Raw genomic sequence first — 27096 nt, 5'->3', positions numbered from 1 at the left:
CTAAAACCGCGAAACACGTAACCCGCGTTCTCGTTATAGGAAAAGTATCCCTCTCGTGAGGCTCTTCTCGGTCGAGCCACCCCTTTCCCCGCTTTTAATCGCGTATGTATGTGCGGCGTTTAGAGGGAAAATTCATGGACGTGTCACGTACGTTTTCCCGTACCCTTCCTCGATCATGCTCCTTCCCGTTCGCTCGTGCCTGATACCGACATCCGACAACGCGAGCCGAATCACAGCTGATATCAACAGCACCGTCGCTGTCATCATTGTCTGTGCCGCGAACAACGTAACAACGTGACATCAATCCCGGTGAATCGATTGAATCGAACCGGCGATCGGGAGAAGCCGTGACCTTGACGATTCACGTTGCAAGCGGGATATACCAGATTAGACGGGAAGGGGGGGGGGAGGGGGCAATTAACGCGCGTTATCCGACGATGATGCGCTAATGGAGAACGATCGCGGTACCCGCGTTATTATCCTCGGAAGAAAGAACACATGATTGCTTTGCGATGCACGTAGGATATACAGTGGTGCGTACAACCCCCTCCCTACTTTCCTTTCACGCGCTTCTTTATTTAATAGCACTCTTTCTACCGTCTCGGAAACACTCTTTTTCAATTTAACTGATTGAACGAATCAAATCACCGAATGAGTAGATCTGCAATATTGATTGTTCAGTTTTCCACACATTTGTTGCATTAATATATGTACGCTATCCATGAAGGATTCTATGCTGGATCATACAAAGAAATAGTTATAAATTCCGTAACAGCAGCTTCTTTTATTAATAATAATTTATAAAAAAGAATAACCTTCTTATGTGCGGATCAATATTAAATTTTATTCCGATTTTTTATTATCTCTATTTATTTTTTTTTAATTATCTTAAAAATCAAACATTTTGAATATCTCGAAAATTAACACAAGTACGGCCAGATATGCAAAACCATCGTTAAGGAAGGTTGCATCCTAAATTCTATTTCAATGTCAATTTTAAAAACTTTCGAGGTTTATTACGTTATATTTGAGTAAATTAATTCAAACTTTCTTATATAGAAAAATATTTTACATTTTCGAAATGAGATATATTATGTGAAAAAAATTAACGGAGTTTTTGCAACTTTATATATAATATAATTAAATATTAGATAAAATTGGTTTCGCCAATGTACACACACAGCAGATTTTAATATTAAGGGCACTTTTACAATCACATCCAATCATTGAATTTTTATTTTTTAAAGTTTTATATACTTTTTTCAATATTTAAATAATGTTTTAACGCTTGATCAAATATTTCATTTAATACGTTCTGTATTGAAAACTGCACATTGTAATGTTCAGACGTCCAAGAGGTAAAATTTACGTCAAATCGTTCAACGAGAATAGGGAAAAACAGCGGCAAAAGAGATATCTACTTTCTAACAAAACGGGATTACTAAAGATTGAAAATGTATCGAAAGAGCATTCGCCATTCGATCAAAGACTGCAAGGATCACTTAACGTTACATGTCTCTTACGTTAGTCGAGCAGATTAACATTAACAATAAATATTCTAACAATGTAAAGTTTCCTGCATATAGTGTTTTAATTTCGTGTTTATTTTTGCTTTTTTTGCAAAAAATACGTTTGCATAAGAGTAACATTATGTGCTAATTAAGAATTTAAAAGTTTAAAGACCAAAAGAGAAAAAAATGATATCCGTATAGTATCAAGCTACACGTATGTAGCAATTATATTCGCATACTCATAAATTGCGCCGAGTAATTTCCAAGTTTAATTCTGCATCTCTAACCATGTAGAAACATTTAAAAAAAACGGATTTAAATCATTCAATTATGTCAGCATGAAGAATCATCTTATTATGAAATGAAAGGGGAAAATTCTTTGGGATATTTTTCCCTTAATTCATTACGTTACATTAGTTATTCGTGTCTAATCGTGGCAAGAGTAAAAGATAAGAATCATAATTCAAAAATTATTAATGTGAAATCTGAAGATATCTTATTTAATTTGAGATCTCTCTGAAATCTGAAGAGAAAATTCGCGCGAGATATAATGCACGTATTAATAGCGAACTATTTCGTATATCGATTTGATATTGGAGTGACGTGGAATTCATCCTCATTCTCGTTATTAAAATAATTCAGCATTAATATAACCATTTATCTATCCATGCAAACAGATATTCTTTACCGAAGATTAACTAAATCTTACACGTGTAAAATAAACGAGTATGTCTGGAGAGTTACAAATGATTAATAGACTATTGACACCCACTGACTTCCGGCTTACATGATTACCGTTTGGCCAATCTTATGCAATTTTGCAATTGACCGCGAGGGAGTCATACAAACGGGAATGTGATATCAAGCCTTGTAAAATAGATTTCTCTTTCCTCTTCGACTCAGCAAATGTTAATTTATGCTATTATTTCATGTTGTTTTGGTATCTCGTGACGAAAGATTTTAGTAGAAACAATACTAAAATTATATGATAAAGGATATTTGTCTTTGACAATTATATATTCTCGATATTTCATCTTTGATTCACTTTGCATGTGTAACATTATCATATTTTGTTTACTATAATCTTTATTAATTATTGCTAATAAAAGAAAATATATATCTAATAATAAAAATGTTTATTTAAATAATTATTTTAAACTTTATTAGATTATATAAATGACTTAGTTACTTTAAAACAATTTAAAACAATATTGACATACATATATTCTATCATGTTGTACATGTTTAGTAAATTTCAAAAAGTATTTATGTTTTGTTCTCTCAAATTTTTCTTTCAATTTCTCGCTCCCCTGCCCTTGATGTCTTTTCTTACTCTTTCCTGATCAGTTACGTAAGTTTATCTCTACCTACTCTTGATCCTCCTATCGCAATTTCGTAAGTTCCTAAAGAAACAGGGGAAGAGATCATATAGGTATATCTAACTTGATCCTCATCGAGAAACGCGCGATATAAGGATTTGTTTTTTGAAAGAAATATTCTTCATTACAAATATGGATTTAGAGTATTGCATTGCATATTTCAGATCTCAAAATTGTTTCCAAATTGTTTATGATTTATTTCAATTATTTATAATCAATTATATATGTATATGTACATACATATATCATATTACGCATTTAAAAATTCGTAAATAATGTGTAAGTTTAAAAAATAACATAGTTACACAGTTATTTTGCAGAAATTAAATGTTTCATGGAAAATATTAAATATAAGCGCATTTATAACATATTTTTCTCATTGTACAATGTTTGTAATGTAACCACAAATCATGTTAAATGTATATAGATAAACCACATATTTTGTGCCAGCTTTATTTGCTTCTCTATCGTATAATTTTATATAATTTTATCATCGCGAGAAGCATCTGATTCATTTGATTCTTGATAAAATATGTCTTGCATTTAACAATAAAATTTAAAATACTATTAAAATTTGAATATAAAAACTGAATTTTTAAGAGACAAACTCTTGTGAAAATAGTTTAAAACTAATTTCTTTTGATACACGCATATTAAAAAAAAAAGTGTTTTTAACATTGAACACTTTCGAAGAAGCAGATATTTTTGATTCTCCAGGAAAATGTGTTCTTCATTAATGAGCTGGCCGTTCTACGATAGAGAAGTTATTTTTTTATACTACTATGCATGTATATATATATCGATCGCCATTGGTACTATTCATCCGTAATGACCAAGTTCAACGGCGGCCTTCTTCAACGGTTATGTGTGTAAGATCGAATATATATTGCATACTGCTAAAACGAGGGAGGCTACGAGGACGCGAGGGTGCGGGGTCAAAGATGATCGTGATAATCACTCAACGATGAATATCCATAAATAGGCATAGTCGAGGAGTGGTTTATAACGCTTAGAAGGAGAGAGAGAATGTGGAAGCTTTTTGAAACTGATTGTTTACATACGGCATGAATAGAACTAGTTTAGAATTCAGATTTATTTGCGTGTTAATATTTATATTAAGATTAATTTAAATTAAAACAAAAATTTGACCAAAAAGAAATATATATATATTTTATGATTAAGTAGTTATATCGATGTATGCAAGAATCAATCCAGTATCGACAATTTCTTACCTATAGAATATCTGCATCCGATATTCTGTGAGCGAAAACGATTTCCAGAGGAAGATCGGAGACCCATATGCAAAATAGGATGACGCGGCGCGATAGCTTTAATATCGCTTCGAAAGAGTTTGTCATGCCTCGAGGGAGATTCTTAGACGTCATGTCCCCGGCAGAAAATGGAGCCGTCAATATTGGTCAATAAAATTGTCGAGGCGAGAAGATTCACTTAAAGTTAGATTACGTTGGGATATGCGTTTGTCTTTCACTTTGATTGCTTTGCCATCAATCCGTAACAACGAATGCGGTAAAATGCATAAAAATGCATAAAGCCGACTATTTTAAAAATATTCATTAAATCGAATACTCTGTATCACGATATATATAACAGGAACAGAAATAAAGCAGGACTAGAGAAGCAAGAACGTAAACTATACGCTATCGTTGAAGTTTAATTTTACGAATACAACTACTTTGATCAAATATCTACGAATGAAAGTCTAATTTAACTCCTGTCTTCGCTTTGGACGAAGAAAAACAATCACAAATCTCTCTCTTCTTATCTTGCCGCGTCATACTTAACTTTGCGACTTTATTTCTCCAATTTATTGTTAGACGGTAAGACAAAGTAAAATGAGCAAGAAGTAAGATTCACCGCGCTCTTTTACAGCGTACAGGAAATCTTGGCTTAAAATCTAGGATCATAATGTTGATCTTGCTACGCACTAAAAACTACTTTGTTAGTTTTTATACGTCTTATCTAGAAAGTACCGTCTTACGATATTTTATGCAAATTATAATTTTTCATACAGATTGCTGTTATTTGCAGAGGTGACTCGATAGTTTTGTTTTGGTAAAAATGATATTGTCGCCTGTTATTTTTGTATCGTCGATACGACCTTTCGTGGTGTAGCCCGCTCGATGAATCGTAAGCATAAACATATCATCGTTCTATAAACGCTCGATCGACGATAAAATATCTGGCCAAATGAGAAAACCTGAAATTAATTTTTCCTCATAGTAAGATCTATCAAGAATCCTTATAAGAATAACAAGATTTAGAAAGAGAGATGAAGAGAAAGAAATTTGTAATAAACCTTTTTAAATAATTTTTCTAGCAAATTTGTACCCGCCATCAATTAGAATCCGCTGTCAAATAGATTTCAAAAGAATGCTTATTTTATCGGAAAAAGAGGAAGGAAATTAACGTCAGACCTTTTCCAAGAAAAGAAAATATTTGCTCAATAGATTGCAGACACTCAAAATATAATAAAGAATAAAATCATCTGACTCGCGAGATTTTTCGTCTCATTTTGTTTATTCTTTTTCAGAAGGAAAACTTACTTTCTTAAACTTACTTATTTGTTTCAGGTAGAAGTCTGAACTTTTGACAACTCTCGATTATGCCATTTCGTGTGTTCTGTACTTATTTTAATATCTCAACCGAAGAGATTGTGTCAAATGTCATCGGACAGATACGCGACAAATGTGTTGAGATAGTCGGTTTTTATAAGATATAATCTAATCATACATTGATGATAGCTTGAAGATTGATTGAACATCAGACTGTCTCATCGGAGTGTATTTTACGTGTGATTAATTTGAATAAAAATATGTAAAAAAAAATATGACAGTAATCTTAGAATTACGATGATTTTCCGAAGTGTCTCAATGAGAAAACAAAATGAGAGAACAGACGAGAAGGAGGAATCTCGTAAACGTAAATGCGACGCTGATACTCTGACGTTCAGCCGCCTCGAGAACGTCGCGAGAATCATCTTGGACGATCGCACGTCGGGGTGATTACGGTCGTAAGGGACCGTCGTCGTAGTGGCACGGGTGCGCAAGGCAAAACATGAATGACAGCAAGATCTATTTATTGAGCTTGGAAGACGAGGCAAACGTATTAAACGACGATCTGGTCGACAAGAGTTTCTACAACACGAGCTATCCACCGCTCTTTAATCACACCCACGAGGATCTCTGGGGACTCGCCACGGATCGAATTGGTCTTGCGATAGTTTTGTTGCTCTTCTCCGTAGCTACCGTCTTCGGCAACTCGTTGGTGATCCTCGCGGTATTTCGCGAGAGGCATCTGCACACAGCGACAAACTACTTCGTGACCTCGTTGGCCTGCGCCGATTGTCTGGTAGGCCTGGTGGTGATGCCAATCAGCGCGATATACGAGGTACTAGAGAACCGTTGGCTCTTCACGATAGACTGGTGCGATGTCTGGCGATCGTTGGACGTTCTCTTCTCCACGGCATCCATCCTGAATCTGTGCGTCATTAGCCTAGACCGCTACTGGGCGATCACCGATCCCTTCACGTATCCGATGCGTATGAGCAGGAAACGCGCGGCAATCCTTATCGCTATTGTGTGGATCTGCTCGAGCGCTATCTCCTTCCCCGCGATAGCGTGGTGGCGTGCGGTACGGACCGAGCAAGTACCCGAAGACAAGTGTCCGTTCACAGAGAATCTCGGCTATCTGATATTTTCGTCGACAATTAGCTTTTACCTGCCGCTATTCGTGATGGTGTTCACGTATTACAGAATCTATCGCGCTGCCGTGATACAGACGAGGAGTCTGAAACTCGGCACGAAACAAGTGATGATGGCTTCCGGTGAGCTCGAGCTTACACTCAGAATGCACCGGGGCGGTGTGTCCACAAACACCGATGCCAGACACCTATTCCGCACCGCCTCGAGCACGCCTGAGGATCTTCAGGATCTCGAGGAACCGTTAACGGCACTCCACAACAACGGTCTTACCAGAGTGCCATCCGTGCGGATCAACAACAAGCAGCATCTGGGCAAAAATTTCTCTTTGTCGCGGAAGCTTGCCAAGTTTGCCAAGGAGAAGAAGGCGGCGAAGACTCTTGGTATCGTTATGGGTGTCTTTATTATTTGTTGGCTACCGTTCTTCGTTGTGAATCTATGGTCAGGATTCTGCACGAAGTGTATATGGCAGGAGGAAATCGTGTCCGCTGCCGTCACCTGGCTCGGCTGGATTAACAGCGGAATGAATCCTGTAATATACGCCTGCTGGAGTAGAGACTTTCGTAGGTGAGTCCTTGTATGCACCGTTAATTGATTTTATCTTCCGGAAATCAGAATAGCCGGAACAATTATCCCACACATTTCACACGCTCTGTTTCGCCTTTATATGTTTTGTACAGTATTATAATAACACATGTTATCGCAATAATATTATTCCCAATTAGATCCGCAAACATTTTTTTAATTGCATGAAAATAATAATTTTGATTGAATCGGTTAGTATTTTGATATTCTACAGATACTTAAACATATAGAAAAAAGTGAAGAAGTGAAAAAACCAAACGTAAACACTTGAATGTAAATTCGCTTGATACTTGTGTAAGTAAATTGTTTTCTTTTTATTACGTTAAGGAAGAGAGATAAAGTTGGACAGTTTTGAAGCCAGTTCAAACATTTTATGTATACAGGAAGAAACATCTAATTTAACTACTTTAAATTACTTGCGCGCATGAATTGTTTGCTGTATAAAAAAATCTGTTGAAGAAAAATTGTTAATAAAAATTAAGAGTAAAAAAAGTGATTATTATATACATCCGCTTTGATATTATGCGAATTTTTGTCTGAAACATTTTTTCATATAAGTTTGCGAGTAATTTAAGGTGGTCATAAGTTAGATGACTCATTCTATTTATGTATAATATATTAGAATAATATAAATGTTTTAAAAATATTTTATATATATTGTATAGACAGAAAGAGAGAGAGATAAGTATCCGAACACAAAGTTTTTACGCATAAAACGCAATTATTCTGCATACGAAAACCTTCACGTAATTAATGCAGAATCACTTTTGACATTTCTCACTTGCATTCTATTTTCTACGATGTCATAAGAGAAACGTTTCGCAATGATTATCAACATTTTTAAGATTCCAGCTTTCACGCAACATTGCTACATTAAATCGTACGCGACTGGTGTTTCGCGTATGCCAGAAACATTCCGCTACGAATAAGCAAATTCTATGACGTGTTGTATGGTACGTTTGTCTCTTTAGTAGCGAACGTTAATGTCGGCTAGATATACATATTACCTTCACCCACACATCCCTTCCTCGTATTATATATATATATATATATATATATATATGTATATAATGCGAATAGTGATGCTAGAATATTAACGCGTTTATATATGCATACATATCACCAGGTGTACGAGCACGAAATGTACATAGTTTACAATCTATCATCGCGGGTTGACATTACCCGTTACTCTCACACCCAATTGTCAGTATTCTCCTAATGTGAATTTCAATATTATCCCCTCTCCTCTTATTCACCACGTATTATTGTAGTTATCGAACAGATCGAAGAAAACGATGAAGGTGGTAAACACTTGTGGAAGAAAGGAAAAGAACCAGCCGAAAAAGAATACTCGCGAGATTGTAAGATCGATTTTAAACCAAAGCTCCAAGGAGCTTTCCCCTTTTAAAACGTATATGCACGGTGGAAAGCGTGTGGAAATTTTATATAAAACATATGTATATATATATATATGCATATATATATAGAGAAATAGAGAGAGAGGGAGAGGGAGAGGGATAGCAAGGACTTTCCACAGAGACGGAAAAAGAGAATTTGGCTAGCGGGGATTGTGGGTGGATTAGGCAGAGACCCTTTAGCAAATTACTTTTATTCGTTCGCGTGAAATGAGCCCGAAGTTTCAGGACGCCCGCGCATCGGACATTTTCTTCCCTCGGAGCCTCAACGAGCGCTACCGGGACGCTCGGCGTTCGTGAAAAACATTTATCATCTTAAATACCTTCTCGACTTGATAGTAGTTACGGAGAATTTTTTTTTGCACTTTTATGACGCAGTTTCTATAATATTTGCTTCAGGCGATTTAATATATATACGATTTTTTAATGCAGTAAGAAATAATAATAAATCTATTAAACCTGTATTTAATTTTCATTTTAACATAAATTAAATGGATTCTATAATTGCGATATGATCAGAACAGTACGATAAGGAAAGAAATAGATTGATAAATCACTGTATTATTACAAAAAATACCTAGCAGTATCGTGCTAATCCCCAATGTGATAATGGATTGCTAATAAAAAAACATATAATTGAAAAGGAAAAGTAAAATGAATATCGTGTATGTGTAAGGTAATTTAGAAACGTTTCGACACGTTATCTTAGAAATAACAATTCTGGATTAATACTTTAAAATTATATTTCTGGCCAATAAAAACCTCTCGCAATAATTGGCAGCGTTTTTGAGATTCCAGCTTTCATAGTGTAGTTTAATTATAAAAGTATGTAGGTCTCTTCAATAACTGTAAACAAAAAATTATAAACATTATACATTAAATAAAATAAATAAAATAATTATTATTATATCGGATTTTCCGAATAAGAAATAAAAAATTTGAAGATACATTTGGTGAAACGATCTGTGTACATTGCTTTCGCGAGCAATAAGCAATGGATCAACGCCGCCGATCTGTCTCTGCCATGTGGACATATTCGCATGTTAAATCACGAATCGCGTGGCAGAGCGAATTATGCTACATGATGGAGGGCGATGTAACGCTGACGTTGAATAGAGGAGCCGATACGGTTTGGCTGACGCCAAACGACGTTGTGTACAGCAATCCCACGTGTAACTATCACGCTTCACGGATATTTACTCCGTGCATACAGGTAAATGTAAAATCAATAGACCGCGTGCTTTCTTTATGGTATACATAGGGATGTAAGGGCCTATCTTCTAGGTTGTAAAACGTGGATAGTTCGATCGTTCCAAACGGGCGGATATTAATAAAAGGGAGGTAATTGCAACTTTGTACATGCGAAAAGAAGCCGGCGATCTAAAGTGACATTATAACGAGAGAATAGCGAAAAGAATGATCGATGCGATTCGATCGCTTATTCTCTGATAACGAGATAGCTTCGCAGGTTTAATTTTATATGAAAGAATCCGAGACGCGCGAACTTTGCCGCATTGATCCGTGTTCCGCGTTTTCTGAAACGCCCTCATGTCGAATTAATTATAATCAAGCCGGTTAAACGGAATCCAGATAATTTTTTTTTTCAATATCTTTATATCTGACGTAAAATTTTACAAGTAAGAGTAGCGCCTAGATAAAGTAACGCGTCTTTATTATACACGACGAGTTACTTATTCAGCTGATTTCATCGAAACACGAATCAGAGACAATCATGATTGCATTTATAATAACGATTCTATTTAAATGTTAAATAAAAGAATGTCAAACTCCCGATTAAATTTCGATTTTAATTGTAGGATTGTCAGCTCAAGCTTAATTATATTCGATCTAAAAGTCAGAATTAATGAATTTTACAACTTACCGCGAGTTTTAGAAGTTGTCGTTGTTTATTTTGCGACGAACCATACGCGCGAGGGGATTCCTCACTGAAATTACAAAGACTTTTCGAGTATGATGCAATTAAAAGTTTCTGCGAGTACATAGAGGATGTGGATGTAGGTACGCGTTCCGTTCCGCTTCGGCTGAAATAGATGTGGATTCTTTCGAGATCTTTTATAACAACGCACAAATGACAAAAAATAACGAGATAAATAAAATTAAGAGATCTTTATCGAAACGTAAATAATGCGAGATTAATTTGCTAACTAGTAAGAACAAAATTTAAATTATGTAAAAACTTGGGAACAATCAATCCACATATCGTATATCATCTGAAACGTCATAAGAACTTTGAAATACACGGATTGGTATCGCACTCAAACAAAAGCGGCATTACTATAAAACCGAAAGATCTAATCTGCCTGCGCGAGTTCGTTAAAAAAAATTTCAAATTTCGCATTTTAAACTTTCTACTTCATATTGCATCGCGTGGATTATTTCATCTCTCCGTCAACGCTACTTTGTTCCTATACGTTTCTCTACCTAAGCCGACATTAAAAAAAAAGTCCGGTATGTTTCAACAAATAATCCATGATAAAACATAACGACTACAAACAAAGTTATTGTAAAATATGATAAAAGTCTATGTTTGGTTGCGATATTACGTTTCAAATTACGTATTTGCTTATCTTTCCAAAAAATATTGTAAGATATATAAATGTGCTTAATAAATTTTAACATAAAAGCCCGGCAGCGTACTATTATACTGGCATTGCTGTATGCATTATCAAAATTACAGATACATATTTTGTGATACCTAGATTAGAGAGAAAGATATTTTCTTAATAAAAAAGAAGATACAAATCGGGATTTATATCTGAGGTTTGAAGAGAGAAAGAGGAGTGCGGACGAAGGAAGGAAAGCAGCCGATAACACTCTATTAGCTGGTGGACCGAGCAAAACCAGGTCACCGATCTCATAAAGAAACTCTGAATTCAAGGACGGCCGATTTTCCGTTGCTGTTTTGCGAATAATCACGAATACTCCGCGTTTCTCACAAATAATATCTGTTTCGTCCCTCTTTTATCCGGCCATCTGATATGACCAATATGTAAATCGAGCGCGCGACAGAAATAAGATAATAGCTCGACCCTTAAACGGCAATAGGAACGATCTTGTCTCGCTGTTGATTATATTGGTTGATAACCGTGCGTCTTGTCTTACCGGAGGGAAACATATCACGCGGAGTTCTTGCATGTCCTTAACGGAAAACAAACACGTGTTTTATGCAGATTTATAAATGTGTAATGCACGACTCATATCGAATGGACGTGACTGAGAAGAAGCGGAAATGCGAACGAAACGTGGAGATCGATTTTTTTTTTTAAATGATAAATATTTTTGCTCGCGTCTTGTACTTTATCGAACCTTTCACGTTATTGCTAGAAACACCATAATAACTGCGTCACGATCAATAACGCGATAAAGATCTAGGCCGTTCATTACGTTTTGCATAAGCTAAAGTGCAATTAAGAACGGAAGCATTACGTGGAGCAAAATAACGACCCCACCTATGAAAACATTGTGAAAAAAATAGACTATAGAGAAAAGTTCTTTGTCTGATGGTACAGACGAATCACACACACTTACCTATTTTATTTTTTTAATATCATATCTTGTACGCTTTTCTTTCTTGTCACTGATCGAATACAAGGTCAATAATATTTAATTCACAAATTAAATAAAAAAATTAAACACCATGTGCGATTAGTAGTTTTGAATTAAATAAATACATATGAATTCGTAACGCCTTATATTTCGAAAGTATGCCAAGGTCTGTCTAAGTAATTGACTTCCTCTAACAACCTTCTTTCGTGATCGACGATGCGGAACACACATTCATGTTGCGAGAAAAAAAAAAGAGAAAGATAAAAATGAAAGCGAGACCCATACGAGTGGCGCAGTGCATAGTCGCCAAAATCTGGATTCAACTCGTCGAGACGTCGCGTCGCCTCGTGTCCGGCGCCAAAACGGCTGTATATATCTCGCTGTTACTACTCGTTACTAAAAATATGGAAAGAGAAAGAAGGAGGAGGGGGGGGGGAGGAGTAATTCGCTTGACTAAGAGTAATAAGATGAAGAGGGAAAAAACAGAGAGAGGATATAGAGTTAGAAGGTAAGATCGCACCAAGATCAAGCTTGGTAAGCCGTAGTCGTAAATCTACGGTGCTCTCCCTACAACTATGGCTCTCTCTTTGGTTTCCCTCTACGTCTTCTTCTTAACTCCGTTATCTTTGTTTGCTCCACCATGAACTTCAGAGAGGAAAGAGAGAGATAGAGAGAGATAGAGAGAGAGAGAGAGAGTTTGACTCTCGGATTACTTCGTCTCTTTGCGTAGCGCAGACCGAATCGACTTTTGGCCGCCTCCGCTAACGGATATACCACAGATTGCGCTCATCCGTGCATATGTTTCGATTATATGTTGTGAGTTAGCTTTCTGTTGCCGATGCCGAATTATGCGCGAAATAAATCTTATCAGCTCGATTAATCTGTAAAGTTGCGCGGATAACGCGTTGCCGTAACTTCCGCCATCTTTTTTTTAAACAACTACATTTCACCGATACTGTCTATAAATTAAATGTCCAGTGTTTCGAATTTATTATTCAAATGTCGTTTATCACATTATTCTATTTTCTTATTTACGTACTGTTATAAAATCGCTCTTGTAATTGTCAAAATAATACGACAGCTTTTACATGGGATATAATTAGAGTTTTCTCTATCAGTTTCCGCGTTAATATTCATTATGGTGCCGCGACATAGTCATCGATTTCCGGTTTGGTATGTCGCGCACTCCGCTCCGATTGCATTCCGGCAGAAATGCATTCGGCGCACGTTTCGCTGTCATTAGAACGTAAATTCGACGCCAATAGCTGATTACACGAGCGTCACACGCCAATTGGGACCTTACGTCCCGCAATACGTTTTGTCGTCAATAACCCGATGACCGGAAATCACGCTCGGATTCGTTTTGATTAACGACGTCATCTTGTTCTTTGACTTTTTCGTACTCGTACAAAAGTCCAGCAAAATGTGATCGTAATCCGACCGATGATGTATCGTAAGATCGATCGTGTAATAGTGCTACGATGCAAAAAGAGTAGAATTAACTTTTTTCCCGTGTTAATCGAAAGAATTATGTTTCCGTGCCATTAATCTACTAATGTATGAGAAAGGAAATAATACTTGCCTATACTTTAATCCTTTCTATTTTATTCATCGGAAATTACCAGTTACATATTCTTTCTTGTATACCTACTGTGTAATTTACATTGAATCTTTTATTGTAATATTATTAATCATAAAATATAAGAAATGCACAAAATTATACTATATATTTAAATATGTAATAAATATCTCAGGTTTTTAAACATGCTTTTAAAAATCATGCAAAATTGCGTTTTTACCAATTAAAAGATTATACACATATAAGAACGACAATAAATATATTTTGCACGTGTATTTGTTTAAATACTGAATCAGCCAATAATAGATGATAAAAAGATGTAAATAAAAATAAATTAATTTTTAATTTTTAAATAAAAATATATAACGTCAAGATATATAGTTAATAATTTTTGAACGATCTTGTTCTAAATATAACATTGTAATATTAATATTTCTTTAACTTATGTTAATGTAACTTAGTTATCAGTAGCTTATATTGTAGCTAACATTTTTGTTAATCAAAAATATACTCTATAAAAGTAAATATCACGGTCCAAATATCTGGCAACGATCAATCGTGCACCGGGTTAAATAAGCTTTGCAATATCACGTTGAATTTAATCAAACATGAAATTCGAGACAGCAAACAGCAGAATAAAAAAACGATATTGTTAAATTTTTTATGAAACACGAGTACAACTGCGAGGAAACAAGTATTTAAAAAAAACAAGATTTGACCATCGTTATTAAACCAATATTAAGCAGCTACCAATGTATATATAGTAAAAACTTAAAATCATTATAATATAAAATATTTTTTAACATTATAATGTAAAATATAATTTTTTTCTCTTTTCTCATTATCGTTCTTATGAATGCACATTCTTAACAAATGATCATAACATTTTGAATAAATTGAGAGAAATAAATTTCTCTGAGCGTTCTCTGAGATAAAATTTACTCGGAATAAAAATTTGATCTCTAACGTCTCAAAAAGAAACATGTTGCAAAACTCGATCTATAAATTACAATTATAAATATTTTTTTATAAATTGCCAAAAAATATTCAGATTTTTTCCAGATTTTATTTTTTCATTCAATGATATTTATTGCAAGAATCTAACAATATGAGTTTGCAAAATGATTAATTATACATTAACGAAAACAGAATAAGATAGATATATTATAAATTTTATAACCATTTCATGTTTGCATGTGATATGTGTTACAAACAGATGCTTACAAAAGGCACAACGTGCATAAATTAAATCGTAGTTAATAATACGATATCGCAAATTTAAAAATTAGTATTTTACCACTGCAAGTTTTACCTTGTTCGATGAGCTATATAGAAAGGTTTAATGAAATTAGCTCTGAACTTTTCTAATTAACTTGCCATGGGGCGAGTTTTCTATCCGAGAGGCGCAGTTAAATATTTCGCAAATCTTAATAGACTTATTATAAACGGTTAATGAGCCGAGATAGTTATCGCTCTGGTAACTCAGAAAATTTTTTTTCACACAGGATATATATGATAAAGATATCTTCAAAAACTATCAAGCATCAGAGCGATGTCGTCTCTTAACAATGTTCAATTTCGACAAAATAAAACATTTAAATCAGACATAAATGAATGAAATTGCATTCTCTTTTTATTCTTAGTTTGATCGAGGATTAATTTTTGCAGAACATTTATTGCGTTTAAAACTACGTATCTGATATCAGATATTAAAATATTAAAAAACCATTTTAATAAAGTTTTTGATAAAAACACTTTTTGTTTGAAGAAAGGGTAAATAAAAACAAGAAATATGCGCAGAGAGAGAGAGAGAGAGAGAGAGAGAGAGAGAGAAGAAAACGACTAATGGAATACATTCAAATGTTTGAGATTACGGTCTGCGAGATTATTGCAAAAATTATCCATTTATATTATAATACAAAAATGAATTTATAAAAGCACTTGAGACGGATACAAGATAACTTCTATAATCAACAGGCAAAATCCACCAAAATATCCTATGATCAAAAGAAGAAAAGCTGGTGCAAGATCATCCATGTCAATGTAAGAATCATCTTTGTCACTATTCATTGTGATATAACTTTTGTTCAATGCCTCCATGTTTGACCAGAATTCAACGAGACCGGTTTGAACGAGCATTTGGATTTTGAAGTTAAATTCCTCCAAGTACGGGAATCCTTGCCAAGTGGCGAGGGCTAACGGATAACTGCCCACGTTTTCTTTCATAATGTGAGCGTGTTTCAAATTGGACAAACGGCGTATATCGGTCAGATTTACCATTACAAGAAGAGCTAGACTAGTATTACTTCCCTCAATAATTTCTGAAAACAGATCGATATAATCCTGCTGTTTGAAAATGATAAGATTCTCGCGGATCGTTTGTTCGACGTTGCCCTGGTCGATCTTGTCAGGCGTCTGCAATAATTGAGCTAATCGCTGACTCCCACCTATCTGTAGCCCCGATTTAACTAGTTGCTCCATGGATTCAATCTGACTATCCGTCGCACTCTGGAGCTGATCGGCCAGCGATCCTAAATAAAGCTGCGTAAGAAAGAAACCGAATAGACTGTAAGATAGGAATAGAATTTTGCTGGAAGTTTTGTTCGGACGATTGGTGGCCACGCCAAGAACTAGGGCCGCCATGTCCAGGAATGAGACGTCATGAATTAAGAAGTGCTTTACGAGTCCGCTGAGGAACAATGTGCTGATTATGGCGTACCAAACACTCGCGCTGAACGGCGTTATTAAACCGCGGAAGGAAACGTTCGTTTTCATCGGTATTAGCCACACGACCTGTATCATACCGTAACAAGTCATGTACTTCGTCTTTCCATTGGGATCCCACAGGAGACCACCAAATATCAAATCATCGGTTACGTTGTTAAGTCTCAGATATAGCTGTGTATGCATCGTAATGTTTTGCTGCCACTCGATCACATTTCTGTTTAGTTCGAGATTCATGTTACTCGCGATTTCTTCCACCATCGAACCTTCGATACCGCCGAATCTCGAATTATTCTTGTCATTGATCATATACGCGTACGGAAAATTTTTATATATCGCCGCGTTCACGACGGAGGCATTGAATGACGACGATTTAGTCCCGAAACGCTGCCATCGAATTGCAGTTGCATTCTCCCATTGACATCTGCCTAGAAGCGCTGGCTCGGCGAACACATACACTTCCTCGATCCGAATCGGAATGCTACTGGCCAACAGAACTGATTCTTCAATCAATGCCAATATTGCGAGCTTGAACATGGATTGCAATGACATTTGTTCTACTATCTCGCCGGCCTGTATCAAGAAACTCTCTTCGTCAACGAATAGATTCGTTAGCATTATTATAAAAGCGCACTCACTTTTGCAGTAATCGACAAAATAGGAATAGTTTGTTTCGAGAGTGATTGCGCTTTTTGCTAAAATAACGATGTTTTCAGAAACATCGTACGTTTCTAATGCGTCTGTTGGTTCTACGAATGATAGTGAATAGACAGTGCTGCTTATGGGTAATTCGGTCATTAATGGTTTTAGGAAAGCGGAAGCGTCGTCTAGCAAGACAGAGACCAAGAACGATATTTGATTCGCATATTCGAAATATTCCTCGATGAACGGCACTGCACAGGTTATTAATCTTGATGATTTTTCACGCTGGTTCTGCTCTTCCACAAAATTTTTCCAGAGAATGCGTCCATCGGTTGAACGTTGTAACGGTGTCACAATACCGGAAACAGCTGATATTAGTATAATAAGAAAGGAGAAACGATTTGGAAAGTCTTGTGACTGATAAAAGTCAAATAAGCCCAATCTAGTATCTATATTCATGTTGCCTCGATATGCTCACACCCGTTTACACTATTGTCTCTCGACGTTACATTTACTGTATCTCAACTGCTTCAACGATTCCAAATGCAACAGTCGCATAATATTCTATTCAAGTACTCGACCCGTGAAAATGTAAAGGTATATAATCTAAATAGAAAGAGTGTAAATATCATGTAATGTCATTCGTGCAGTCGCTAGAAAGATGATCTGTTTACTGTACATTTTGCGTTGCACACTATTTGTATAATAATATATCGTAACGATATGTGTGTATAAACACGCGTGTGTGTATTATTTTTAAAACTATTTAAAATTATCGGCGACAAACGTTTATTATAAGTCAATTATGTACTAAAGAACGCATTAATAGACTAAAAAAGATTTTGGATCCTTTGGTGATATCCAAATAATGCACATAAGCATCGATCGCGTGTGGCATTTTCATTGCTATGGCCTTTATGCAAATATTCGTACACACGATACTTGAAAAAAAATATAACCGTCATGCAATCTTGACGTTAAAATGTATTTGGTGTCACGATACTGCGTCGTGACATTGCACAACGCACTTGTCTATGTCGCAATAGCGCAAATCTGATTAAAATATCAATTTATATGACTAAGTCTCTTGGTCACATAATAAATAAAAAAGAGTAATTTTCATAGAAATATAATTTTTTTGTTTTACGATCTCATAGTCTGACTAAGGTTGCAAGATATATTATATTTTCTCGTGTTTCAGAGCTTTTGTCAGAATTCTATGCTACTGTTGTCCCAGAAAAATGAAACGGCGGTATCAACCGGCATTCAGATGTAAACCAAGTCAGGTAAGTTTAAATTAGCCGCTATTTATCTTATCTTTCTAATAGATTTATTTAACTTAAAACAGTATTATTAAGATTGGTTTGTTTAATCGTCCCAAAACTAATTCCTAATTTTGATTCACCTTTACTTAATATTAGAACAATTTTGCCTAAATGCATCTAGCGTTAGTGTCCCTCATAAGCTGCCCTATATCAAACTTTGTTAGAAGTGAAAGCATTTTATTCACAAAATAAAACAATGAACAAATTTATGCTGAAAAGACAGGAATCTAGGTATCTTGATTTAAATAAAGAAAAAGTGAATATCTCGTAAAGAATTTAAAATATCAAAAAATCTTTTTTTTCTAGAAATATGAAATTTATGATACAGGTTTAAAAGAGGAAAAGTATCAAAATCGATGTAAGTTTCTTATAAATCGACATATTCAATTTTCTCAACAATTATTCTGCGTTTCATCACAACTGACATGAATTTAATCCGCTTGATTACTGATTAGACAATATTATCAAAAATATGATACAGTTTGATAAGAGAAATTATCTCCAATAAATATCAATGATATAAATCTTTATTTTAAACTTTTAGCTAGGGACAAGCTCAAGAACAAAATGGTACGTCGATTTTGGCATTTTTCCTCGCTATGTTATGCGCCTGTCTTCACTAGGACGCCTTTATCGAACGTTAAACAAATGTGCACATCGAAAACTAAAAGCTCTCTTTGCTGCAATCAATACACTATCTTATCGAGAAGAAATAGATTTGGAAGAACGAAAAGAATTTTATATTTTGATTTAATAAAGGTAACAAATATTGGGATAAATAATTTATATTTTACGTGGGAAATCTGATAGATTACAAAGCTTTGTTAATACGCACCGATAGATAGGTATTTCTTTTATATAATTTCATAGAGAATGTCAATTAGTAATTTTTTATTAAAATATTGAGCAGATACATGCGTTATCTTGACCATCGTCTTCAACTGTATCAATAAACGCTCATGTAACGAAACATATATCATATTTAATGGACGAATATAAATGGACGAATACTAAAGGGAGCAATACGTCACATATGTCACAATTTTATTAACAGGGTTGCTGACGCTAACTATTAGGTACGGGAACGTATCCATGTTGCTTTTTTCAGAAATTTGCATCCGGACGGTACTACTCCGCGTATTCGATCCATCACGTACGGAGAAGTCGAGAAAATTCCGGCGAGCAAACCTACATTTAACAACGGAATATCATCGCGAGCTGGCCGTCGATCGTTGATCGTAGAATTCCTCGAGACTTTTCTTTTTATCTTTTATTTTCTTCGTCCCTTTTTAATGTAATATGAGTAAAGCAGTTAATACAGTTTAGCAATTAATTTCCAACTGTAATTCCCGTATCTATTTTCCAAGACCCTTACGTATCAGAGATCGACGAACATCTCAACGAATATCGACGCATTCCCGTAGAATGTAAATTCTCGGTATGTTTACTAGTAAATGTGTGACACTCTCTTGATCTTGAACACGCACTTGCACATAGCACTGTATTATCTAATAGGATGCACTTTCTTGATATAGATACTTATCCATCTTTTGATATAGTTTTGATATAGATTTTTTAAAAGGCTTGACGGGTTTTCTTTTAATTTCGATTTTTCCTGATTTAAAAATTTGTAAAATTTCATGTATATTTGTTGAGCAAATGAGCTCTAAAAGAATTCGCGCGCGATCATAAAATGCGCTTGAAAATGTAAAAGCTTTGGTAACTCAAAGAACATGAATGATTCTACAAGTGTTAGAAACGGTAATGGCGCACCTACATCAATAATGCCCTTCACATCGGAATTCGGCATTTTCGAGTTAGACGCATCCTATTTAAAATATATTATATTTACGCGTCGTCACTATTGGTTTTAAAAAGAGTCGATAATATTATCATTGAACGGAAAATGAAAAAGATTATGTTATAAATATGTTACGTTCTTACGTTAATCTAATATTTAATTTTAATAAATGAGATAAATTAATTATTAAAGTTTATTTCAGAATTAACAATCATGATACGCAATTATGTTATTAATAATATTATAATATAATAATATAAATATAATATTAATTAAGACAGGATCCGTGAGTGTCGAGTCTGGAAAAAAAGGCGTTATTAATGTTTACCGTACTTCTGTAACGCTCACACGTTTTATATTCAGCTTTTCGTTCTTTAAGTATGAAAATATTTCCGTATTTTCATATTATTTTCATGTTAACTTCGCGAGTTTTTAACGAATGTGCACCTAAATATTTTAGTTGCACTCTTTTAATGTCGAAAAAAAAAGAATTCGAGTATAAAAGTGTGAAAATTAAAATTTTAAAATATTTTTTGTAGAATATTTTTTATTGCAACATGATATATCTCTCTCTAATTACGCTTATGAGAGAGGATTAATTGCAGTGATTGATACATGAAACAACGAATATAATTACACAATTTTGGAATATCAAAAGACAAAATATTATATCATAAAATAAACAAAATTGATATGTCCGCGTATGAAAAATCTAAAATAAACGCGCAATCTCGTGCTATTTTCAATAACCTAGATAGATACTTTTAGTTTCATAACCGTGTTACCAAAACGAGAGCCGCGCAAACATACGAGATATCGGGTCATAAAAGTGAGAGAAGACAAAAATAAGGAAAACCATTTGACCTTGGGGAATTCAACACCCGATAGGACAAACGAGAAAACTCCGATGCGGTCACTATCCCGTGAGACACAAGATGATGAGAGACAAAAGCGAGCATACGAAACTTTTCACAAGTCCCTTCTCTTCTCTCTGAGAATTATTGCACGAACTATACGTGATACTTCGAAAAATCCTTCGTCTTTTAAATCAACGCTAAACGTGAAGAAAAATTCTTTCTAGAAAATCGTTAGTTTAAAAACATATCGATCATCAGTTATGTATTGTCTTTTTTGTATGAGAATAATGAAAAATTCTTAAACACAAAATTAAGCAAACATCCGTTTTGTTCACTTTTTTGTTCGCTCAGTAAAGTATAGATTTGAAATCCCGACTTGTTCGCATTTGCGGTGACATTTTTTTTTCCACGGCCGGCCGAATATTGAATTATTTGCTTTACGGCCAGAAGCTATCGAAAAACCGTTTAACCACCTCTCCCTATTCAACAGCTACGGGTTGTCTCTTCGACCGCACTGTTCGCACGATTCGGCGCAAAGCTATGTGTACATGGAATATGAGCGTGAAGTGTAAAGCTTGTCGCTGATCCGTGGCGACCTTTAAAGGGAAGGCAACAAGCGCGGAGAGACAGGTTGCGTTTGAAGCGAAACCGATGGATCGATTGTCCCTAGGACGACGACAGGAGAACTCGGCTATCGCGTCGGATAAAAGTGCTCGACTTCTTTCCGAAGGAAAACGAACACACTTTAGCGAAAAGGCGTTTTAAGAAAATGCCTAGAGTGCAGCGATCTAATAAATAATTTCGAAATTTGCGATAAAAGGAAAACAGAATCGTACATAAAACGGGACTGTCGTCGTGGGTTGTCACGTGTTTAAAAAATAAATTAGGCAATTAAATCATTATAAACGTAATCGGATGTCATTGGTAATTCTTATCGCATTAAGAATTCGCGAAATACATTAATTCGAAAAGATACATAAAAGACGAAAAATGTGTACTATCAGCACTATGAATATAACATAGTTGTAAGCATGCACAGATTGGAACAGTAAAAATCTATTCGTATAAATTCCTTACTGTTTTAATTACAGCAGTTCAAGCATTAAAAATCTATTTTTGTCCAAACGAAAGATACGTATATGTTTCTAAAAAAAAAAATGACTGAAAACACAGAAAGTTTATGCGCGAATATTTCGTGCTACTTCGATTTTTGTTCTCCAACAAATTTCCCGATAAATCATCTGAAATGTGTGAGCAAGAAAAACAATGATCAAAATTATTCTGTTTCAGTATATTTCCGGAATGGCAACGGGAGGGCAAGCGAGTAATGTAAGCTACAGTAGTGTCAGCCAAAGTAGCGATGGTGGCATATGCGCAACCGGAAGTGGACCTTCCAGCGGCGGTATGTGACGTCACACGTCGGCCCGATCGGGGCCACGTCGAGAGCGAGCAATTCGATTCCGTGAGGCGTGATTGGTGACACGATCAAGATCGAGAAGACCCTAAAAAAACTAGAAGAATTTTTCTGTGCAATTTAATTTTATTGCGCTTGGAAAATGTCAAGAGGACGCGCTTTGGACGGTATCACAATTCATTGCTGCGAGACGTCTCTGCGAAACAAAAAATAGGAACGTGTTGTGGGTGGACGGGATAGAAACGGCTTGACGAGTGAACATATAGACCGCGAAACACCTGATGCTGCGAAACACGTACTTAACAATGGACTTTCGCAACGGCTTTCAAATTGCCACGATTTAACTTAAAACGAATCGTTGGATTCTCGCTTCTGTAATCGTATTAACGAGTGAGCAAACACGTTGCGAATGTATTCTGTCATCGCACGTGGGCTCTTGAAGGGAAGTAAAAACCAGCGTGGTCAGCTCGGGCGTAATGCGCCGCAAGAGACTAAATTTGTAGATGCTCTATTCATGTTACAGAAAAAGATCTTATAGAAAAAAGTATCCTTGTGGAAGTTTAACACACGCGATCTCTCATCTAAGACGCTGATTGTACCAATTACAGATCAATGCTACCTCTGATTAGTCAAACTTTCTGAAACTATTTGCATCGTTAATAGAATTATAATATGTAAAAGTGACAGTCAATATGAAAAAAATTCACAATTGCTAGTCCAAGATTTAATTACCTAATACTGTCGATGCAACCGAAGATAAGATATTGTATGAGACCAAACTATAGATATCTGTGACAATTAGATAAGCTCGCGACTACTCTCGATGGAACTTATTCGATGGCAAAAAAGAAGATACGCGCATATAGATGCGAGTAGATGTAAATAACAAACAAAAGCAATATATACAAGTAAAAAAAGTCTCAAATAAGAAAAAAAATAAATATTTGGGCAATATATATTTCACATCCTTTGAATATAACGTACATACGAAGATAGTTTTGTAAAAAGAACTAGTCACATGTATATTGAATAGTCTTAAGGATAGAAAAAGAGTTAGAGGAAAAAACATTCTGTTCTTTTAACTTCAAATATAAGTAAAAGATAAGAATAAGTTTGTATGCAAAGCTTTTTCAGACAGATGCAGCTTTTGAGTCTTTTTACTTTATCAAATATTTTTTTTTTTTTTTTGTATTAGTATAATATTTTTATTTTTATAGTAGTTTTTGTTGTTCTATACACTTTCTAGCTTGTTTTACTTGATTATATATATGTTAATTAACGCATTATACAATGCAATACTTTTTTTCAATAATTCTTCCGACAATAAAAATATCAGAAAAAAGTTTTAATACAAGATATAGTTAAATGAAGAAAAAATCGACAAAATAGAAATATTCTGGTTACGTCTTATTACAATAAAAATTGATCATTCTATATATATAATCAATAGTTTAAATATTTTAAATTATAATTTAAAATATTTTTGTTAAACTTGTTTTTTTCTAGTGTGTATTATAATAAATGAAATATTTCACGAATTTAAATTAAAAAATAATTTATACATTTAAAAACATTTCCTTATCATCGAGAATAGCTTATTTGTCTTCCGTCTATATAGTGGTGACTATGGGACCAAAAGACATTGACCTCTAACTTTTCTTTTTTATCATTAATACTTTTCGACATACGTGACTTGTTTACTCTTTCCATGATATGTCCTGTAGATATAAAATATCTCGACAAAAATTCTGCACATGGAGCAGTGTTCATATTTACATGCGAGCACTTCATGGTTGTATTAAAACGGTTATGAGACTCTAATAAATACCACTTAACGTCTTAGCGAGACATGCTGCATTACATTTACGTTACAGTCAATCAAATCTGATACAATCACAAGCGACCAATCGAAAAGTTTTAAAGAGATATAAATAGCAAAATCTCGTAATACGAGATTGCATGGCTATTCTCAACGAAAAAATATAGAAACAAGTATTATTTTTTTTATTATTATCTTGTAATGCGACCATTTCAATGGGTGACATATTATTGAAGTTAACGATGTTATTTTACTGCAACTCTGATGTATGTATTGTTTTGTCGTTTTGCTACATTTATGCAGCTGTCAATTTAAAATACGAGTTATGTTAAATTTGACAAAGTAAATAATATTCTATAACAAGAATGTTTAAATTTTTCTTTTCCGTTTCTAATATCTTTTTTATATAACTGTTATTTTTTAAATCGTTTAATTTTGTTTTAACATCCTTTTTAGCGTTCGAGTTGGTATTTTTCAAAAAAAAACTAACTAAAATTTAATGATAGAATAAAACAACGTGAAACGACAAATCGACACACAAAGAAATAAAATGTAAAAAAAGGAACAAAATAACACAATCGCTCTTGTACATACTTTTTCAGGGAATTAGAGAACTAAACTCTTTTTCTTTGGCTGTAAATATTATTTAAGTATCGTAAATATAACAAATTAGAAAGAATATTACTTTTTAATGAATATAGTCTTGTATGTACAGTGGTCTACAAAGTCTATTTAGAATCTTAAGACTGCACCTCTCTCAGTACTTCCAGAAACTGTGTCTATATATAACGTATTGTCCTTTATAATAAAATAATAATAATTACAAAAAAATAATACTTTTTATTATGTTATTCTTTACATTTATCTCCCAATTTGCTTTGTTTTATCCCAAACGGAAATAAATTATTTAAAATGAATATATGAAAGTAACATCTCGCGCGTTTTTTTAAAAAATCTTTTTAAAAAATCATCACAATTCAAAATGTTAGAAGCAAAAATAGCTATTTGTAATAATAATATCGCTATATCAAAAAATTTATTTTATTTTATACGCACATATACGTAAAAATACTTGAATAATAACTTATTATCGCCGTTCATAGTATATACAAGAATGACAAAATATCACGTGCATCTAATAAAACATTAATTAATTCATAATATTTCTCCGCATTTTTGATTCAGAATTATGGATTTAGCACAGACATGCACCTACCAGCCGTTTTACCATGGCACTTTAAAGTGAATCTGGCCATGTAGTTCCGCCGGCTTTAAAATGGATCCAGTTGACGCTATTGTACTGCCCGACAATGATTCGTTCCATTCCCTTAGCGAGTGGCGAGGTGAATATAGGAGGGGATAGTCATACATTAAAAAAACCCCACAAAAGTAAAAAAAAAATCAGAGAAAAGCCTGAGAGAGGCTACGCCGCCGTTTTTCAAAAGACGCTTCTTCTAGTTCGTATTATATGATCGCCGGTGATACTATCAGCTATCAGATTTTCGCAAAATGTTGTAACATGTCAAAAAATCGCGATATCTTGTGCAATATTGTTTTTTAGCTTATAAAATGTTAAGAGTGTTTTTTCTATCTTGTGGAATTTCACTCAGAATTTTAATTAAAAGACCGGAAATGCGAAAATAATACTTTTCTTGAGAGATTTAGATATGTATATTTATACGACATTAATTTCAAAAACGCTTTATTAAAGATCCCTTCAAACAAGCTTTTTAAAACCCCTTTTTTCTATTATTGTCTTATTTTATTTAAGATGTAATATAATATATTAATATAAAAAATATAACTACAGTATCTCTCTTAGTCTGACTCTTCCCCTTTGACCTGTCCGGCATGGGTGACCCTACCGGTAACTTATTAGCATTTTTGAGTGAAACAAGTTTAATCGCTTACAAATATATATTACAAAATATAATACAAAGATTAATATATAATTTAAAATGTAATACAAAATAATTTATTACACGAAAATATCCAAAATATTCATATAATGCAGAATTCACTAGAATTTTTTAGATTAGATATAGCTGATAAGGAGCGATTAATACGATATTTGTGATTAATGACCAACATGCAATTACAAAGCTTATTAAGTTTTATATAATGCAAATGATTCTAACCAAAAGAGTTGTTAATAAAATTATCGATTGTTTTTGAATCAAAAAGAAAAAAGTACTTATTGTTAGACTGGCGCATTTTGCGCAGAGTTTCAAAGAAAATATCCGAGGAAAGATAGACGAAGCTTCGATGTAAATCAACGATTAAATCACAAGATAAATCGCGATTTAAAATTTGTGAAAAAAAACGCGACGAATAAATAAATCGACGATAGCCGTAATATTCGCGATTCCAATATACATGCAATCGGAGGAATAATATAATTACTACATACTTAAACAAAAATGTTTTGACGGACATTTGGAGCGCTTTTTATAATCGCGTCTGTAATATAGTATATTTGTATACAATTTGAATATAAAATCTAATGCCCGATTTATTTTCAAATGCGTGATTTTATTAAATTAAATTAAATTTTGCGATCAAGAATAAAATATATGTACCGTTTCGCGAAAAATTGATTAAACAGGATAAAACCATATAAGTCTTAAAATACCGTTATAAAAAAAACTGCGCGTTATCGCCGCATTCAGTGAAGGATAACTGGCTCAACGATTTGACCGGATCAAGATCCCTCCGCCAGATAACACGCCGGTTAATATCCGACAAAGACAAGAACAATC

At 34.2% G+C, this 27096-nt stretch overlaps 2 protein-coding genes across 6 annotated transcripts; one reads left to right on the top strand and one right to left on the bottom strand.

Moving 5' to 3' along the window:
- Nucleotides 1–23896, top strand: LOC115240564 (dopamine receptor 2). 5 transcript variants are annotated; one of them, XR_003884788.1, is made up of 5 exons: nt 1–533; nt 5482–7176; nt 18323–18407; nt 19555–19884; nt 22395–23896. XR_003884788.1 is itself a non-coding variant. In XM_029815793.1 (5 exons), the coding sequence occupies exons 3-5, from the start codon at nt 5966–5968 to the stop codon at nt 22512–22514; spliced, it is 1416 nt and encodes a 471-aa protein (XP_029671653.1). In that variant the 5' UTR covers nt 1–533; nt 4923–5038; nt 5486–5965; the 3' UTR covers nt 22515–23896. The 5 variants fall into 5 exon arrangements, 4 of the variants coding, with proteins under 4 accessions (XP_029671653.1, XP_029671652.1, XP_029671651.1 ...); XM_029815793.1 differs by lacking the exon at nt 19555–19884 and adding an exon at nt 4923–5038 and having other exon boundaries at nt 5486–7176; XM_029815792.1 differs by lacking the exon at nt 19555–19884 and having other exon boundaries at nt 5486–7176.
- LOC115240563 lies at nt 15685–17722 on the bottom strand. Its single transcript, XM_029815790.1, has one exon. It carries the CDS (start codon nt 17578–17580, stop codon nt 15685–15687), a length of 1896 nt encoding a protein of 631 aa, XP_029671650.1. The 5' UTR covers nt 17581–17722.
- Nucleotides 23897–27096: the final 3200 nt, after the last annotated feature.

This window comes from Formica exsecta, unplaced genomic scaffold (genome assembly GCF_003651465.1).
Source record: "Formica exsecta isolate Colony F162 unplaced genomic scaffold, ASM365146v1 scaffold442, whole genome shotgun sequence".
NCBI lineage: Eukaryota > Metazoa > Arthropoda > Insecta > Hymenoptera > Formicidae > Formica > Formica exsecta.
The sequence above is the reverse complement of the archived record's forward strand: the minus strand, read 5'-3'. Positions and strand labels throughout refer to the sequence as shown.

Coding starts and splice junctions, on each gene's coding strand:
- LOC115240564 (XM_029815792.1), top strand. CDS start 5,966: ATGAATGACAGCAAGATCTATTTATTGAGCTTGGAAGACGAGGCAAAC. Junction 7,177..18,322: donor TGGAGTAGAGACTTTCGTAG/GTGAGTCCTTGT, acceptor CTCGTGTTTCAG/AGCTTTTGTCAGAATTCTAT. Junction 18,408..22,394: donor TCAGATGTAAACCAAGTCAG/GTAAGTTTAAAT, acceptor ATTCTGTTTCAG/TATATTTCCGGAATGGCAAC.
- LOC115240563 (XM_029815790.1), bottom strand. CDS start 17,580: ATGAATATAGATACTAGATTGGGCTTATTTGACTTTTATCAGTCACAA.